This window comes from Vespa mandarinia, chromosome 3 (genome assembly GCF_050613455.1).
Source record: "Vespa mandarinia isolate Hongniang chromosome 3, ASM5061345v1, whole genome shotgun sequence".
Classification (NCBI taxonomy): Eukaryota; Metazoa; Arthropoda; class Insecta; order Hymenoptera; family Vespidae; genus Vespa; species Vespa mandarinia.
Window position 1 is genome coordinate 3,990,001 of NC_140812.1, and position 18,265 is coordinate 4,008,265.

Sequence of the window (18,265 nt, forward strand, 5' to 3'; positions counted from 1 at the left end):
TCGCCTGATTTTGAGCTGCAACGGTCCCGGTACCACCATTACCGGCTCCACTTCCGAGGCCACCTCCTAAGGAACCTACGGTCACCTGCTGTTGCGGTGGTGGAAGTCTGTAATATAGAAAATAAATCCATAAGTTTAGAAAGAGGACAAAATAGAAGGGAAACAGATCTTATAAATTTGTAAAATGACAATAATTAATATCGTTCCAATATTTTCCAAACATCGTAACGATATTATGCATGTATTAATAATCTTTAAATGTATTTGGGAGTTGCAACATTATATCATATTAATAAATTTAATTAGTTTAACGTACACATGTAACGTTTTAGTTTTTCATTAAATTTGGCTACGGGAAATTATGATAATATAATTTTTCCATTATTTCCTTTTTAATGTTTATTTAATAAATAGCACAATATTTTTCATCTAAAAGAGTTAAATAATTTTTTTATTCGTGAAAGTCTCGTGTCTATTTGTAATAAGATCGATTAATTTGATATGACTGAGATTAACCTTCAAATATCGAATTCTTCGATAATCGTGTTGTTTTTAAAGAATAACCAAAGAGAGACAGAGACAGAGAGAGAGAGAGAGAGAGAGAGAGAGAGAGAGAGAGAGAGAGAAAGAAAAGAGTGAAAAAGGAAGAAAGAGGGAAAACGAGCACGAAGGCATATCGTTGCATCACGATTTCGCTCTGGGGGCTTTGGAAAGATAACGCAAAGCTTATAAAAGATGCAGATACGGTTATTAACTCTGACAGGATCGGAGCGTTCTCATACATACATACATATATGTACATATTTAGATGTCTCTCTTCTCTCTTTCTCTCTCTTTCTCTTTCTGTATATTGGCATTGACTCGAGGGATTTCGCGAGAGTACGAGGATGCTTTTCGTGCGACGAGGCTAAGGCTCACCCGTCGAACCTATGTCACGGATTTTATTTTCATCCTCGTCATCGATATTTATCTTGGTCCCTTCTCTTCTCCGATGCCGAGGGACATCAACGAGAGCCACGAGCTGTTGCTAGCAGGAAGAAGAGAAAGAGAATGAACGGATAAGCACGACTGGTATCCTCGAAAAGCGTTCTGTGAAAAGGGACAACGTCGAAACAGGGATTTAATGCGGTACCAGGATAAATATAGTTTTCCGATAATCACGTGGACTCATGAATAGCATTAGCTTCGCTGATAGAGAAAGAAAGAGACAGAGATACATAATGCATCACGCTTTCTACTCTTCCAACTCTTCTTCTTCTTCTTCTTCTTTTAGATTTAGTCCCGAAATCCCATAAGAATAACGTTCTAGTGACAGTGATCCTGTGATGCGGATAAAAAACGGGAATGTGAATATTGTATAAAGAGAAAGAGAGAGAGAGAGAGAGAGAGAGAGAGAGAGAAAGAGGATTTACTGGACGTTCGGTATGGGCCAAACGAAAGTAGAACACAGAGATTTCACAATAGAATCTGGCATTATATTATCCTACTTTCTAGATAAGTAAACAGCGAGATCGATCAACCTATTCGATTAAATGTTCTCTCTTTTCTTTTTTGTCACATATAACGTGATTTTTAGTATATATTTATGATATGGTTAATTCTAATAAATGAAAAAGTTCAAACATTAATGTTGATCGATATAAATGAGATACCAAATGGATGATCAGAAAATTCAAAGAAATTTATCTCAATGATAACTCAAACGTTGAGGTGCTCGACGAAATACACATACACACGCACATACGCACATACAGAAAGAGAGACAGAGAGAGAGAGAGAGAGAGAGAGAGAGAGAGAGAGAACAGGGTTGGACAATTTACTCGTGAAAACTTTCCATCGGTCTTACTCGAAAAATCTCGCTAAAGAATCCATGTTGGTTTCTCGTAAATCAAGTCGCAAAGAAAATCAAAAAGTTAAAGAAAAAGAAACGAAGTAGACTCAAAACACTTATTCTTACGTGTTAGTAGCTTCCTTCCCTTCGGTAGAGTTTGTCGACAAGGGAAGAGGTTCAACGGGGGAGGAAAACCTTGCCGACGGCAACGTTCGTTCCTCAAAGTATCATTAAAACGTCTCGCGTGCCTGGCGTAACGCATAAGTTGGTTAACAGCTACCGACAAATACCATAAATAATCGAGCTTAGCTACGGAGGAGGCTCGCTTCACGATCCTATAAACGTCCGCTCATATTTCCCAACGGCAGGAAGCAATCAGACGCGACGTAAAAAAAGATAGACAGACAGAAAGAGAGAAAGAGAGGGAAAGAGAGATCACTGGCAGAAGTCCCGAGTCTTTCTTACTCGTGCGTGCAGACCGAGGCAAGAAACGAGGAAGCAGAAAAAGAGAGAGAGAGAGAGAGAGAGGAAGAGAGATAGATAGATAGATAGATTGAGAGAAAAAGACAGAAAGAGAGGGAGACAAGAGAGAAAGAGAGAGAGAGAGAGAGAGAGAAAGAGAAAGAGAGAAAGAGAGGAGATGCAATAAATATTGCTTTTTCTTCGGGATCATTAAGTTGAAATAACGGAACGTGGCGGAAAATTAATTTACTAAAAGTATCGTCTATTCCTTCCATTGCTTTCTTTCTCTCTCTCTCTCTTTCTCTCTCTTTCTTTCTCTCTCTATGTCTCTACACCATCTTCTATCTCATCGGACTGAAATTATCGAGCGAAAAAGTTTAATGGCGAAATAATGGGGCCTTTCGAAATGTTGGGCGATGACTAGTGGTGATATTAGGTCCCATCTACGAATCTTCGTCGTTGTTATCGGTCCAATATGATAAAAGAGATTACGTCGTGTCTGTATGCATATATAAGACGTTTGACCAATCAATGGACGTTTTACTTGTGGATACATAGAGATAATAATTATTTGAATAGCATATATCGTGTGTCGAAATATTTCAATAATTCTTTGAATCGATTTGTTAAAATATATCGGACAATACGCTCGAGAAATTTCTATTCTTACTTACGATTGCAAGAAATAAATATGACTTTTATTTTTTTTCTGTTCATTACAAAAAAAGAAAGAGTATAAAAAGAAGAAAAGAAAACGAAATAAATAGAAAAGCACAACAAAGTTCTTTTTTTTTCATTTATACTATTGATATAAAATCGACGAACGTATGTGAGGTTTATAAATACATATGGTTTCTATTGGACCGGTTGAAATCAATTTTCTACGCTTCGAGTGTATTGAATACATATATAGACACAAACGTATACACGTTCGCATAGAAACCGTATAAGGTTTAGTTCTCCGTTAGTGAAACTTAGAAAAGTTCAAAAATTTCGCGGCGCCGTATCGACTTTTCGGGGGCGAGATAGAACGGAAGCCAATTTATTCGCAGTAAACACTATTACCCGGACGCTAGGAACGCGATTAATCTTCGCTTTTCCTCGAGCTTCTGCACTCACTCTAACATAGCCGCCATTGCCGTCGCCGGTTGAAATCCGTCGACGCTTCTGACCGAGAAAGTATCCTCCTTCTGGCTTCTCTCTCTCTCTCTCTCTCTCTCTCTTTCTCTCTCTTTCTCTCTCTCTCTCTCTCTTTTTCTCTGCAAAACAAATAAATCTCTTCCGGACATACCACCTAAACCTTCGCAATTCTACACGTCTAGTTGGACTGAAAATTTCATTTCAAAAGTATAACTATACATTCCGTAGCTTTTACATTTCACTTTTTAAAATACATTTTAAAATACATTTTAAACAAATTTATGATAGATTATATGTTTTATATTGAATTATTATTGCTATTGTATTGATTAATAATTTCTACATAATTGTATGTGTGTTGTATATATATATATCTATATATATATATATATATATATATATATATATATATATATATATATATATATATACAAGATCCTCATATTAATTTATAATAGTTAATTTCTTAATTTGATAGTGGAAATTGGTACATTATTATGACGATCGATCGTAAAAGGGAAAAATAAATTTCTTTTATATTGCGAATTGAGATGGAACACCGATAAATAATTCACTTTACGAACGAACTAAATTGAGGATAATCGAAGCCTCGATTGCATCGAACGATCGAAATGGTTCGAAGGGTGGCGAGAAATAAGACTTAAGGAGAAAACTCCGAAACGAAGGGCGTTTAAGGGTGGCGAAGGAACGAGACACGAAGTAAAAGCAGCTATTCTACGCGCTGACACCCCGTCCTCCCTTCTCGCCGCTATTTTACTCACCTAGCTCCCTTTCAAGTCAGGGGTTAAACCATTTGCCCTGGTAAATCGGTTGGCCGAAATCGAGTTATATTTCCTAATCGATACGATGGATTAGGTTATCGTATTGGTACACGTTGTTCGGCCACCCGTGGTCCACCAGCTTTAGCTTAACTACTAACTATATATAATACTATATAGCCTTAAACTATGCTCGTTATCTTTTATGATTGTTTCCGTTAAAATATTGTAAATAATATTATATACTTTACCGTATTCAAAGATATTTCTATAGCAATTTACCAGAATTGTTCTGCACAAGATGTTTTTGTATAATAAAACAAGCTAAAGAAATCTCTTTATTTTATTTTTTATTACTACGTTCATCCATTATTATTCGTTTATTCTCTCTCTCTCTCTTTTTCTCATTAAGGAAATGCTTCCATAAGAGTGAACAAAAGCGTTAATTAATCAATGGGACTATAGAGGAAGCTATTCGGTTGTAAATACTGCAAAGGAAGGAACAATGCCTTGACCGAGTAACTGGTTAGATCGTTCGAGATCTCTCTCTCTCTCTCTCTCTCTCTCTCTCTCTCACTCTCTCTCTCTCTTTCTCTTTCTCTCTCTATTTCTCCTTTTATCTCTATCTCATGGTATGACAACGTATAACACCTACACCGATTAAAGCGAATTGACCGGCTGCCTGATATATTGAAAGTTAAAAAGGTAATTGTGGGGTGGCGTTGCCGTCACATATTGAGCTGAGTGTCGTCTGAGTGGAAGATTGGTACTGTTGCAGCTGCGAGAGGAGGAGCTAGAGGATACGAGTTCGAGCGTGTGATCCAATTATGATGTAACGAATGTATCGTCGATGGTCGACGAGCCACCGACAGACAACGTGCTTCGAGTGCCTGAGCGTTTCGAGGACGCTACTACTACGTACAGTTAGAGGTATAGTACGCGTTCCTACTACCAATAGGGATGCTGGTACTACTCGCTAGGAGACACACGGGAGTAACATCAAACGTCCCTTTTCGTTGACGAGTGGCCCTTCATTAAGAGTCGATTGCTGGCACGCTTCGATCGAATGTCTCCTTGGATTTCGCCTTCAACGTAGAGTTCGGTTAAGTTCGGCTATCGATCGTAAGCTTATCTATATGTATATGTATTTATATTTTTTTTTTGAGTCTTGACTTTGAATAAAAATATCTTATATTATTTATATATACGATTTAACGTCACTTTTTATATACTGATCCTAAGTATATATTTATAGTGGAAGAAAGAAAAAGAGAGATCGTGGTAAGCTTGCAGACCAATCATCTCCGAGGGTTCTTTGATCCCTGATTTATCGTCACGATCGAAATAGAAGGCAACGTTTAACTACTATTATTAAATTCGTTTGGAGTGGGTATATTCCGAAGCTCGTTCGTCATAGTCGTCTTTCGCCACCAGGATAGTTCAGAAGGAAGACAGAGAGAAAGAGTCTGAGGTATTTCGAAAAGAAGGGAAAAATGAAAATGACGCGTATGGAATTTGAAAGGCAAGAAAGAGAAATCGCTTGCTCGTTAGGTGGATGATGGTTTTAAGAGAAATGTGTTACGGCAATAGATTAACACTGAGGACTAAGGGAGGACGATTAGAGAAGGGAGAATGAAAGAAAGAAAGAAAGAAAGAGAGAGAGAGAGAGAGAGATGGAGAGAAAGAGAGAGAATATACCTACGTAGGAAGAATCCTAATAAAAATCTGATACCTCAGGGCCCGCCTTCCTTCAGAGGGTGTCCCGAAGGAGAGCTAGAGTGACACAAAGATCTGTAACCCGATGCGTGGAGCTGTACTTGAAATTGAATCTCACTTTCCAGAGAAAAATTACTTCGGCTATGAGCGGAATAACGAAGTCTTTTCGTCTCTTTTTTTTTCATTCCTTTTTCTTTTTCCCCTTGTCCATTCTCTCTTTCCATCTTTGTCTACCATCTTCGTCGTTATCATTTTCGTAAGATCGAAAGAACAAAAATGAAAAAAAGAGAGAGAGAGAGAGAGAGAGAGAGAGAGATCGTAATATTTGTCGTTGAAAACGCTTTAAACTCGATGCCCGCTAACGCAATTACGTTTTTAATTATTAATTTTATCATTTTAATATTAATTAGAAGTCACATGAGAAGAGTTAGAGACAAGTTATTTCTCTTTATATCTATCTATCTTTTGTGATAGAAGCCTGTGATTACGTCGAGATTGTAATTTTAATCGTACCGTTAGCTAGCATCCTCGTCGTCATTGCCATTGTCGTTGTCGTCATCGTCATCTCTCGTGCTTAATTCCTAAAAACACGATGGCTTTCCATCTTCTCTCAATTCTCTATAGATATACCTACTATACTTACAAGGGTATCGGTCTTAACGGTAATAATAGTTATGATGTCACTGAATATTCAAGTCGACGTTCACCGAGAGAAAGCTTGCGAATTTTGTCTTAGCAAAACTGCTACGTACCTATGTATGTACATATATATGTATATATTGTAGACATATATATATATATAATATATGTATAATATGTACATATATATACATATTATACATATATATATATATATATATATATATATATATGTGTATGTATGTGTATGAGTAAGCTTTGCTCGTCGTTATTCGCTGACTCGATGACCGATTTTATGTAGAGGATAAGACGACTGTGTGTACTTGGCGATAAATTTATGTTATGTGACGTTCTAACGTTGAAATTTCGATCCTTCATATGCATATGTACACTAGAGTATGAATAAGCAGAAAATTAGTGGTCCTACGTTTGGATTAGAATATCCATTCGTTGTTTCTTAGATATAAATATAAATTATATATCTGCAACGAAAATACGTATGACAAGATTAAAAATTAAATGATAATTCATTCTTAAATATTCTATTTACTTTTGAAAAGAAGAAAAGATAAATAAATAGATATCGCAAGTATGAACTTTCATTTCCTACATTTCTTTTTCCTACTAGTTTTCCAACCCTCGAATTAATTCAATTTAAGGAGATTAAAGAGTCTCTCGAGATTGAAAAATTCCACTCGTATATAACAAAATTGTGGAAGATGAAAAGGGCGTCCAGAACAAAGCAGTGTTTCTTGCCTCGTAGGCTTGTACATACTTTCAGCTTGAACGAGAGAGAAAGAGAGAGAAAGAGAGAGAGAGAGAGAAAGAGAGAGAAAGAGAAGAGAGAAGAGAAAGAAAGAAAGAGAAAGAGGGATAGTTCGCGGTACGCGAAACGACGATACTAATGTCAGTGGTAACACGTTATAAAATGCGATACCAGGCAGCTGCGGTACATGTACGGTAATACAATCCCGCGTAAATCCTGGCTGCCTTCTCTTCTACGGCTGGTGTACTGTGTCCCGTGGTTTATTGTCATCCGGCATAGCGTTGAAAGGACACCGCCAGCTGCTAGGCTCCTACCAAAACTCCCCTTTTCTTCGTCCCAATCCAACCATCCCATCCTTGACAACCTTCTTCTTCTCTTCCTCCCCATGTGGAAATCCGAGTTGGCCGAGATCTGATAAGAGCTAGCGTAAACTCTCTCTCTCTCTCTGTCTCTCTCTCTCTCTTTCTATCTCTCCCGTCATCCTTCGAAGTGTAATCTGCTTTTAAAGACACGTCCCTCCGTTGATCCAATTTTTATAGCTTTGCGCAGACATTGACCTTGAATATCGTAATGAATTTTTCAAAGCATTTCAAGGTCATCGGAACGAATCATATTTATTATATTTATGCGTATGTTATATACGAATATTATATTAATATAAAATTTGTTTATTCTTTATTTTATATTATAAAATAAAGAAATTAATTTACATTAAAAAATATTTAAATTAAAAAAAAATATGTATATAAATACATGTATACATATAAATACAAATATAAATATAAGTATATATATATAAATATAAATATAAATATAAATATAAATATAAATATATATATATATATAAATATAAATATAAATATAAATATATATATATATATATATATATATATATTATATAATACACATATATATGAATATATACCTGTGCGTGTTTATGTATGGAAGCAGCTTTCATAATAGTTAGTAGATATGTAAATTATGAATGTATATTATACAGTGTGACCGATTTTATTGTGAACAAGAAAGAAAAATGCTTCGATATTTTCATAGCGGCACGTCTTTATGCGGAAATGCATTAGCCTCGAAATCATTCCTCTGCTAGGCGCGATCCGTGACTAGCGAATCGCGATCGTCGAGAAGAGATAAAATCATGTGGGACGTGAGAGGAATCGTTTTGCTTTTTCCACGCGAAAATCCAATCTCTTTGCTCGAAGCCACCGCACCCGTTTCGATGCTGACGTATCTTTTCGTTCGTTCCAACATTCGTTTTCCATCTATGACTTATGTATGTATATCGTCGTTCTTTTGTTATTTTTTTTTATTTTCCTTTTTTCTCTTATTTCATTCTTCGCGACCAACGTTCACATTATTTTTCATTTATAATAAAAGCATTGTATGTATAGCACATAATTTTTGTAATAAAAGATATTGTTCATTTTATTTTATATATATAAAGAAAAAAAAATCGAATTTTTAATAAATTCATTGTACCAATATATTTGTTATTTATTTATTTTTTGTTTTATATGCAGCTATGTAGATGATTAATAAACGATACAACGAACGAACGCATACGAATGTGCGCGAACTAATAAAACGATGATACACCGTTTTATCCCACCCATCAAACCTTAAAATCGTATTCACGATCGTCCCTAGCGTTATTCCACGGTACCAGAATATTTCTATGTTCGTGAGTGGCATTCGCGATTTCTGCTGGATCCTTCACGATTTCTGATGAAGTGCACACGTTACATTTGTATGCCATATGAAAGATCGTCGATACGAAAACGATCGACTCTATTTACTAGCATTCCTTCTATTGCCATGCCATTCAAGTTATTCTTCGAATTTTTCAGTTCCACATTCTAACTTGATAAATATCATACTATAATGTCAATTTTATAATTATTTGTAAAACTAACTTAGGTTATATGCATATTTCTTTTACAATGTAGATCGATTTAACTTAAAATAAGTAACAGAAAAAAATTCAATTTTAGGTTATTTTGGTAATTACTGATTCATATCTAATATATGTATTCGTATATGTCATATAAATATAAATAATGGAATAAAAAATATAATAAATCTTATTACACGAACTCAATTTACTTTTAACTAGAATATTCATCCCCGAACTGAATAACTAGATTATTTTGTAGTTCTTATACATAACGAGGAGAACCAAGAACGTAGAAACGAAAGCAAGAAAAAAAGACTAAGAGAGAGAGAGAGAGAGAGAGAGAGAGATTTTCGTAATCACGGGAACGATCGTATTCCGTGCTCGACTCTTACGAAGATTCTTCATAACCGCTTGGAAAGTTTGGTAATCCTTGAGGATCTCTTTCAAAAAGCTATCCCGTTGTTCTTTCATCGATCTTCTCGGAGAAACACCGACCGACACGTTTTACATATTCCACGACGCACGCTCTATCGATAAAATATGGTAGTACTTTCTCAACGTTTGGATTTTCTAAGAACGACGAAACTCTACGAAAGATCGATTCTTGTTCTTCTAAGACTCCGAAAAGAAGAAAAAATGAAATAAAAAGAATGATGGTCTTCGCAAACTTGCAGTCATATTAACGTGAAAATCACCCGAAGAGAAGTGTCTTCGACCTTTATGACATTGGATTCCATCAGGTGGTAACGATACGACTTCAACTTGAAAGTTGTCTCACGTTTATGCGAATCTAATTCGCGACAAGAAGTCCTATATTTTTTTTTGACGAATTGATATGGAATAAAGAAGAAAGGGAAGGCTAGATGGTGTCCGTTATTACCAGCATTGTGGATAAAAGTCACGTGCATATTTATATGTATATGTATATTTGTATGTGCGCATCTGTGTATAAAAAAGAGAGAGAGAGAGAGAGAGAGAGAAAAGAGAAAAACGAGACTTCGAAGAGAAACTGTACTAGTGATCGAGGCGAAGGGATGGGTGGGTGAGAAGAAGGATAAGAAAAGTGGGGGTAGTAGTGGTATGGGGTTTGAGGATGATACACCGGCTATGTCGACGTCATCGGAAAGCTTTTGCTCCTACGGCAAAGTTCGCGTTCGATTAGCAGGAAGGGATGGATATATGTATCATCGGCTCACGGTTCTCTCCGCAAACTTTGACAGCATTCGATCATCCCCCTGTCGTGACTGAACCGCCTGTCGCATTCTAACAATGTGGGAAGCCGAAGGAGCAAAAGAAGGATGCTGGTTGGTACGAAAAGAGACGCGAAGATGAGGGAGAGAATATTACACCACGTGTGCCAGTAATAAGACGATAGCACGTGACGATAATGCAAAAACGTTTTCCTGACTTCGTTGTCCTCTTTCCTTTTTATGTTTTTACACATTTCCTTTAAATATATTCGATTTTTATTGAAGGGTGATCATTGTCTTTTTTTCCTTTCTTTCTTTCTTGCTTATTTTTTTTTTTTCGATCTTTTCTACACTCTATTATAATATTTATAATAATTGTTAATATCATTGAAATGATTATCGATAAAATACGAAGTAACGGACGAGCCATTCGACTAATTGACTTCCAACGTTTCTAAGGGAGAAAGGTATTCGGTTTTCCTGTAAGTCCGAAGTATCCCATTAGCTCGAATATCGGCACAGTGTTCTGCGGACTCGGCGAAGTGTGACTCGAGGGATAAAGGGAAAAAGGAAAAGAGAAAGATAGAGAGAGAGAGATAGATAGATAGACAGATAGAGAAAGATAGAGAAAGAGAGAGAAAGAGAGAGAAAGAGAGAGAGAGAGAAAGAGAAAAAAGAGAAGAAGAGGGTAAGAAATACTCGAGTTCTTTGATATTTTTAGTTGAAGCAACTTGGCCGTCGGCCCGCTTGGTTTCCCTTATTCTTTCGCCTCCTTTCTCCTCTTTTTCCGCTATCCTCTCTCTCTCTCTCTCTCTCTCTCTCTCGTTTCGCGAAACTCAATTTCATCTCAGCCATCTCTCTCTCTTTCTCCTTATTTCTCTCTCTCTTTCTCTCTCTCTCTCTCTCTTTCTCTCTCTCTCTCTCTTTCTCTTTCTCTCTTTCTCTCTTTCTCTCTTTCTCTCTTTCTCTCTTTCTCTTATGAAGAAAGGAGGCCTTAGGAGGCAAGATGGCAACGGGACACGACGTAATGAAGAAAAATCTTAGGAGGATATTGCGGATAGTGGAAGAGGAGAAGGGACGAGATTTTCACATACGTAAACGTAACGACTTTCAGGGCGGATGGGCCTCGAAGGGTCGGGACGCGCATCCAGCCGTATTGCCGAAGCACGAGGCGTCATTATTTTGAGTGCGGCACGCCCGAAGAAAGTCGTTGGTGGAAGGAGAAATGGACGGCAAGAAGAAGAAGAAGACTTGCTGCTGTGTATTCGGCGAACCGAGAAATGCTCCAAAGCGTGATGTTTTCTCTAACGACGATGATGATAGCATCGTCGTCGTCGTCGTCGCCGTCGTCGTCGCTTCGTTTGCCCTGTTCTATCCTTCTTCGTTGACGCCAACGCAGGTGACTCCGCGTCATTTGCAAGGAATAACAAACACAGCCCTGGTGGATCGTTAACTGCGACATAGCCATCGACTGCCTACGTCGATTTTTCATATAAACCCGTTTCAATGGCCCGAGACGTGCCAAACGGCGCGACTAGTCGATGAGAAATAACACCACGAGATAGTAATTTTTTTCTACTTTCAATGTATATACATATACATACCTACATTTATACATATATAGATACATATATACATAGATATACATATATATATATATATATATATATATATATATATATATTCTATTCATCTAATAAAATTTTTCTTTTATTCCAATTCTACATTTTTTCCTTTTTTTTTCGATCATCGATTATAGATTATGAAATTTGTTAGATAAATCTATCGAACAAGTTATAGATCACACATAAGCACACACACTTTCGTTACTTTTTTTATCTTATTATTTTATATCTATATATTTCGTTTACCATTACGTGATATTAGAAAAATTTATGCTTTTTTCTACCTATTTTTAAAAATTTTCGCAATGATGATTCTCATCATATAATTCAGATCGAAGAGCTCTCCGAGAGATCGTAGATCGCATATACGACTTTTTATTGAAGTTTTGTAACATCGTGAGTATAAACCACTACTACTCATGATTGATATCTCTTTCTTTCTTTCTTTCATTTCGATGGCGATCGTATTTATCAAAGCCATATAAATCTAAGGGAAAGTCGCTGTTCATCGATAATAATCGATAATTCGATAATGGATGCATCTTTTGTTTATGTGAACCGATATATGAGTATTTAATACACTATGTACGTTGCTTTGTTTTTTTATTTTTTGCCAAATAACTATCATTATCAATCATAATCATATATATATTTATAACATATATATATATGTCCATAGAAAAAAATTTTTAAAGTAACGGTCGATAAATAATTGCAACTACGAAGAAGTACGTTCTTGAAACGAGCATTTTGTCACACTGGTACGCTATTGGCTACTATGTGAAGCATTCCTCGACGATCAAGTGCGTACCAACGTAATGACATTAATTTTACCTTTTATCGGATTTCACGACAAGCTCAACGCGTTAATATGTTACATTAAAAACGATCTTTATATCTGTCATATTATGGGTGCCCTCGATTGAAAGGCAAGCTTTACGAGTTACGTTCGTTGCAACAATGGGAGCCCATTTTTATAGTGAAATCGTTATTTTACTATATGTGTATATGTGTATATATATATAGGTATATAAGACCGAGAGGTATATAAGAACTGATCGTTACATCGTATGTTTGTTCTTTAATGTTTCATTAAAAAAATATTATGCCTACCCCTATAACTTGTTAACGTTTAGACAAAAATTGATTGCTTTAATTCTAAGAGTAAAATGAATTTATTTTAAGACAGTAGTAACGTTGATATTAATATTATTTAAATCACCATATTTATATAAAAAGTATAAATTTTATTGGAGAAAGTAAAGACGGTTTAATTACTAAAAGCAAACTTAAAAAAAATAGCAATAAAGATAATTAAACAAATAGAAAAATAGTTAAGTTATATATGTCATATATAAATATAATATATTTATATATATAAGATATGTGTGTGTGTGTCTATATCATGAACGCATAATCTGATTAAATGCCTTTGTTAGAGATTTGTACCATAAAATCTATTTTTTTTACATCATCAAATATTGTTGTTTAATCAATGTTTAATAGGATAAAATCTTAAAAGTCAAGCATACGACAAAGCGTTTTTTGAAATAATAAATTTTCGGTTAATACAAATTTCATTAAATTTTAATGAGAATATTATTTATAATTCACGAAGGAAATCGTTATTTAGAAAATTTTATAGAATTTTGTTCTTATATATTATATCTAGCTATGCGCATTCTCTCTCTTTTTCTCTTGGTTTTTTTTTTATGTTTTTTTATTCTTCACATAATTCGGGCAAAGGATTTAAAATTGTAAAATACGTATAATGAAAGAAGAATTTTTCTGGAGTTTTTATTCAATTTCTACTTATGATAAAATTATTTTTAAAAGGATTAACGACTAATGAAAAAATTTCCTTCGATTTAGAAATAAAAAGGTACCTTTAATCATTTAGATTAAAGATAAAAGAATATAATTATTAAAAGATCTCTTTTATTTTGCGACTGGACCGAATATTGGCCATTAACAAAAAAAGAAAGAAAAAAAGAAAGAAAAAAAGAAAGGAAAAAAGTTCAATAGGATAGCTATAGTTAAATCAATTTTAATATTTACACCTTCTTCGTGTTGTTTTCGTTATCGTGTATTCGAGTAAACGAAAGAAACAAGAGAAGCGGTTTACGATTCGTAATGTCTTCTACCCTACTTGAATTCGTTCGAATGTCAAGAAAAAGGAGTTTCACTTGTTCAGATACTTCGGAAAAGCTGACCTTCGTCCTGAGTCAACTATGGGCGGGCAAATCTAATTTCAAGGGTTTCGATTGTCCGTTGCATTATATATGTCCTGTCTGCAGTATGCTCCCTTTACTCGGTCAGTATTTGGAAGGGTTCTTTAGAACCTTTTTCTTTCTTTTTTTTTTTATACTTTTCTCTATTTTTTCCTCCCTTATTTTTCGTAGAATATCGAAGTAACTTTCTCTTTCTTTCTTTCTCTCTCTCTCTCTCTCTCTCTATTTCTCTCTTTATCTTTCACTCTTTTTGTCTTTTTCTCTTTCTCTCTTTCTCTCTTTTTCTTTTTCTCTTCTTTTTATCTCTTATTTTTCATAAAACGCCAAAATTACTATCTCGTACGAAGTCACGTTCTCTATCTATCTCTCTCTCTTTCTCTCTCTCTCTCTCTCTCTCTCTCTCTCTCTCTTTCTGTTTCTCTCACTCAAAAGCTCGTCTATCAAGTCTTCTTCTATCTACACGCTTTCGCTCTACTCTTCTCACTCCCGACCCCGATATATACGTACTTACCTATTACATAGGTATATTTTTGGCTCTCAAGTGTTTCCTATTTAATATTACCTAGGAGAATACATTATTTCTTTATTTATAGGAAAAACTAATATCACGTGTGTTAGAACTTTCTCCTCTTTCTTATTCTCTATTTCTTCTGTTAGAAATGATACAATTTTTCGATAACTTGAAAACTCGTTTAAGCTCGTATTTCGTTTCTATTTATACTATGATATTTAATTATTGCTCCTTTAAACGTCATTCGTATAGCATTATATAAGCGACAATATTCAAATATCATTCTCTTTTTCTTCTCTTTATTTTTCTTCTCTTTCTTTTTTTTTCCCTCGTTTGTATAGGTATATAATCCATTTTGGAAGAAAAATTGTAGAGAATGCGAGAGAAAGATTTTTTAATTTGACGCATGTGGAACGTGTTCTCATTCGCTTCGTATTTCGCCATATTTCCCGTGAATATTTTATAACCTTTCCCGTCGAGGTAGTAAAGCGACGCGAGACTGTTTATAGCCCCTTCTAACTTTCCCTCTCTCTCTCTCTCTCTCTTTCTCTCTTCGTAGGTCACATCGACCGAGAGAAAGAGAGAGAGAGAGAGAGAGAGAGAGAGAGAGAGAGAGAGATTTACGTTCTCCACGAACTTACTCTGATCCATCCGCAAATTCGTCGAATAATTTTCTTTTGTCACAATTTCATTCCCTTCTCATACTTCAATTCAACCCATATTAGATATTCAATATCGATATTGAACAAAAAAAAAATTATATATACATACATATATAGAAACATATGGTTAATACCAAATAGTAAGATTTTTAAGTCGCTTATCGAAAAGTCTTCGATTAAAGGAGTTTTCTTTTGAATGTATATTACGTGAATGAAAGAATATTCACGGTGGCAACATTTAGTAGTAAGTAGTACGTATGTATGTATTTTCTTGGTGGACTCGTAAGCTAGAACGTGGAAGATTCTCTTTGGTATCACGAGAAAGGAGCCTAAGCCATTGGGCTGGGTCTTTGCTCCTTTGTGAGAGAAGCGTCGCGACGCTTCCGATCGGATAAAAGTTGAGTCGGATGAAAACGGAATTTTTGTCCGCCTGAAACTTTTCTCTCCGCGTCCGGAAAGAGTGTATTTGCTTCTGTATGTGTACATGCGCGCGCGCGTATATGTATGTATGTATGTATGTCGGTGTGTATGTGCGCGCGCGCGCGAGTATATGTGTGTGTGAGAGCGAGTGAGATAGCGTATTGTTCGCAACAATGTTCGCTCGAACGCTCGCCCTCGGTTATACCTGTAATCTAACGTTTATCCACGGTAGCAGACCGAAAGAGGATTTTCCAACGATTTCGAATGCGAATCGGGAACGAAATTTTATGTGTTCGTTCGTTGCTAGAGGGAATAGGTTTTCGTTCTCGCGAAAAACAGATTACCTCGCTCGCATCATAAAATTCTAACGAAATGAAAAACTTTTTGACTATCGAATGTCGATCGTTGTTCGTCCATGGAAATGTAAATATTTTATTGAAAAAGTCACATTGTTGATGGCGATGTTTACTCAATACAAATTCTGACGAATTGGTTCTAAAACCGATCTAAATCGGTTTAAAGAAACAACTTCGTTTCTCGTTCAAACAAAAACATTAAGTTTTTGATAAGGATGATTCATTGATAATAACAATATCCTAATGGAAGATGGTGCTTGTAAATTTAAAGAAAAGAGAAAAAAAAACAAGAAAAGAAAGAAAAAGATAAAAAACAAACGTAGTAATGGAATTCATTTGCAAAAGAATTTTTTTTTTTTTCGATTAACAAAGAAGTAACGTTGGCGAGTTTCATAAGTTCGAGATGCTAACGTTTCGGGAAGCTTTAGGAGACTCGATGGTATGCAGAGAGTTATGGAAAGCGATGGACGTTGTTGGTGTGCGAAGAGGAGAAGGAAGAAGGGAAGGAGGACAGAGAGGGAGGGCATTGGCGTTCCTGGCGGAAGCACTATTTCAACGTAATTGTCGCTTCATCGTTCCCTCTCGTCCGCACGGTACCGTATCTAAGCTCCGACATACCATCGAGAGCAGGAGAATCCCTAAGCTGTCCTCTACCTCCCTCTCCAACCCCTCTTCTCACGAAATACGTATCTACGTCTACGTTTATATGTCAGTATACGGAGAGAGATAGAGATAGAGTATGAGACACGTTTATATTTATATACCAATTACGTGAGAGAAAGAGAGAGAGAGAGAGCGAAAGAGAGAGAGAGAGAGAGAGAGAAAGAGAGAGAAACTATCTAAACGCATAGTTACATGTCTTTGCTCGGTAGACACCTAGCCAGACGAAATTAACTTTAAGTAAGAGGAAAGCTTGGCCAAACGACTCGCCAGAAAATGACCGACTTGTACCAACCGGAGAGATGCCTAATGACATCCGGTAAGAGCGACCACGCGTACTTTCCTCTGTGCATTCATGCCGACTGCAAAAATTCCAAAGCTCCGTGGTGTGTTCTCCGGAAGTGAATGACAGGAGTAAAATGTCTGGATAAGTAATTATATAAACGAAGGAAGCAATTTCGTGCTTCTCTTTGATATTTTTTAAAAATCTTTTTTATGTTTTTTCCTTTTTTTTCTTGTTTTTTTTTTTTTTTTTTTAATTCATTTAGATATACTTAAAGAAGCAAAAAAAAAAAGAAAAGAAAAAAAAAAAAGAAAAAGAAAGAACCGACTACTTTTCGTAGGAAATTTTGAATTATTTCAAATGGAGTAAAGTTTCCAACGACATTTTATCTGGAAACGAAGTGGACAGATCGCAAGTTGGAATCAAATCGATCAGTCTCTATCGGCGATAACGACGATATCGACAAATTGGCGGCCTGTGCACCGACGTATTCCCTGAAATTTGTTAATCCCTCGCGTCCAATCTATCACGCATCGTCACGACGTTTCTCCGTGTACTATAATACATAGTTCTAGTAGACCTTTATACACGAGTATATTGTATGTATTATAGATATACATATTTATATAAATATCATCTATATACATAATATACATATAGAGAACACAATCATTTCCTTTTACTAATGTACCTTCATACGTGACTCGAACTGCTAGCTTTACTTATAGTCCCCTTCTGTTCGTTCTCTTCTTCTGCACCCTTGCTAACTCTTAATGTTTGCCAACACACCACCGTCGTATTTATTTCAAGATACGCCGACTTCGTGGTAGGGTGTGAAGGAGACCATTGGGAGAGAAAAAGAGAGAGAGAGATAGAGAAAGAGAGTGAAACGAAAGAAACAGCAAAGGAAAAAAACACGAATTTCATGAGAGAGAAAGAGAGAGAGAGAAAGAGAGAGAGAGAGTGTGAGAGGGTGGGAGTGTGGAAAAAGGTCAGAAGGGTCGTTTTTTTCGATGAATAAGGTAGAGTTTTCTATGTAGTGGATGTGAGCAGGGAATATCATGGAAAGGGAAAGGAGCCAGACT

The 18,265-nt window shown here is 35.8% G+C and overlaps 1 protein-coding gene across 1 annotated transcript in view; it reads right to left on the reverse strand.

Moving 5' to 3' along the window:
- The window catches only part of Ten-a (Teneurin-a transmembrane protein), an 87,231-nt gene that overhangs the window by 39,883 nt on the left and 29,083 nt on the right, over positions 1–18,265 (reverse strand). Inside the window, exon 2 of the mRNA XM_085656207.1 lies at positions 1–107. This exon is cut by the window's left edge and continues 174 nt beyond it. Coding sequence (XP_085512333.1) covers positions 1–107 — 107 coding nt within the window. The remainder of the gene's footprint in view (positions 108–18,265) is intronic.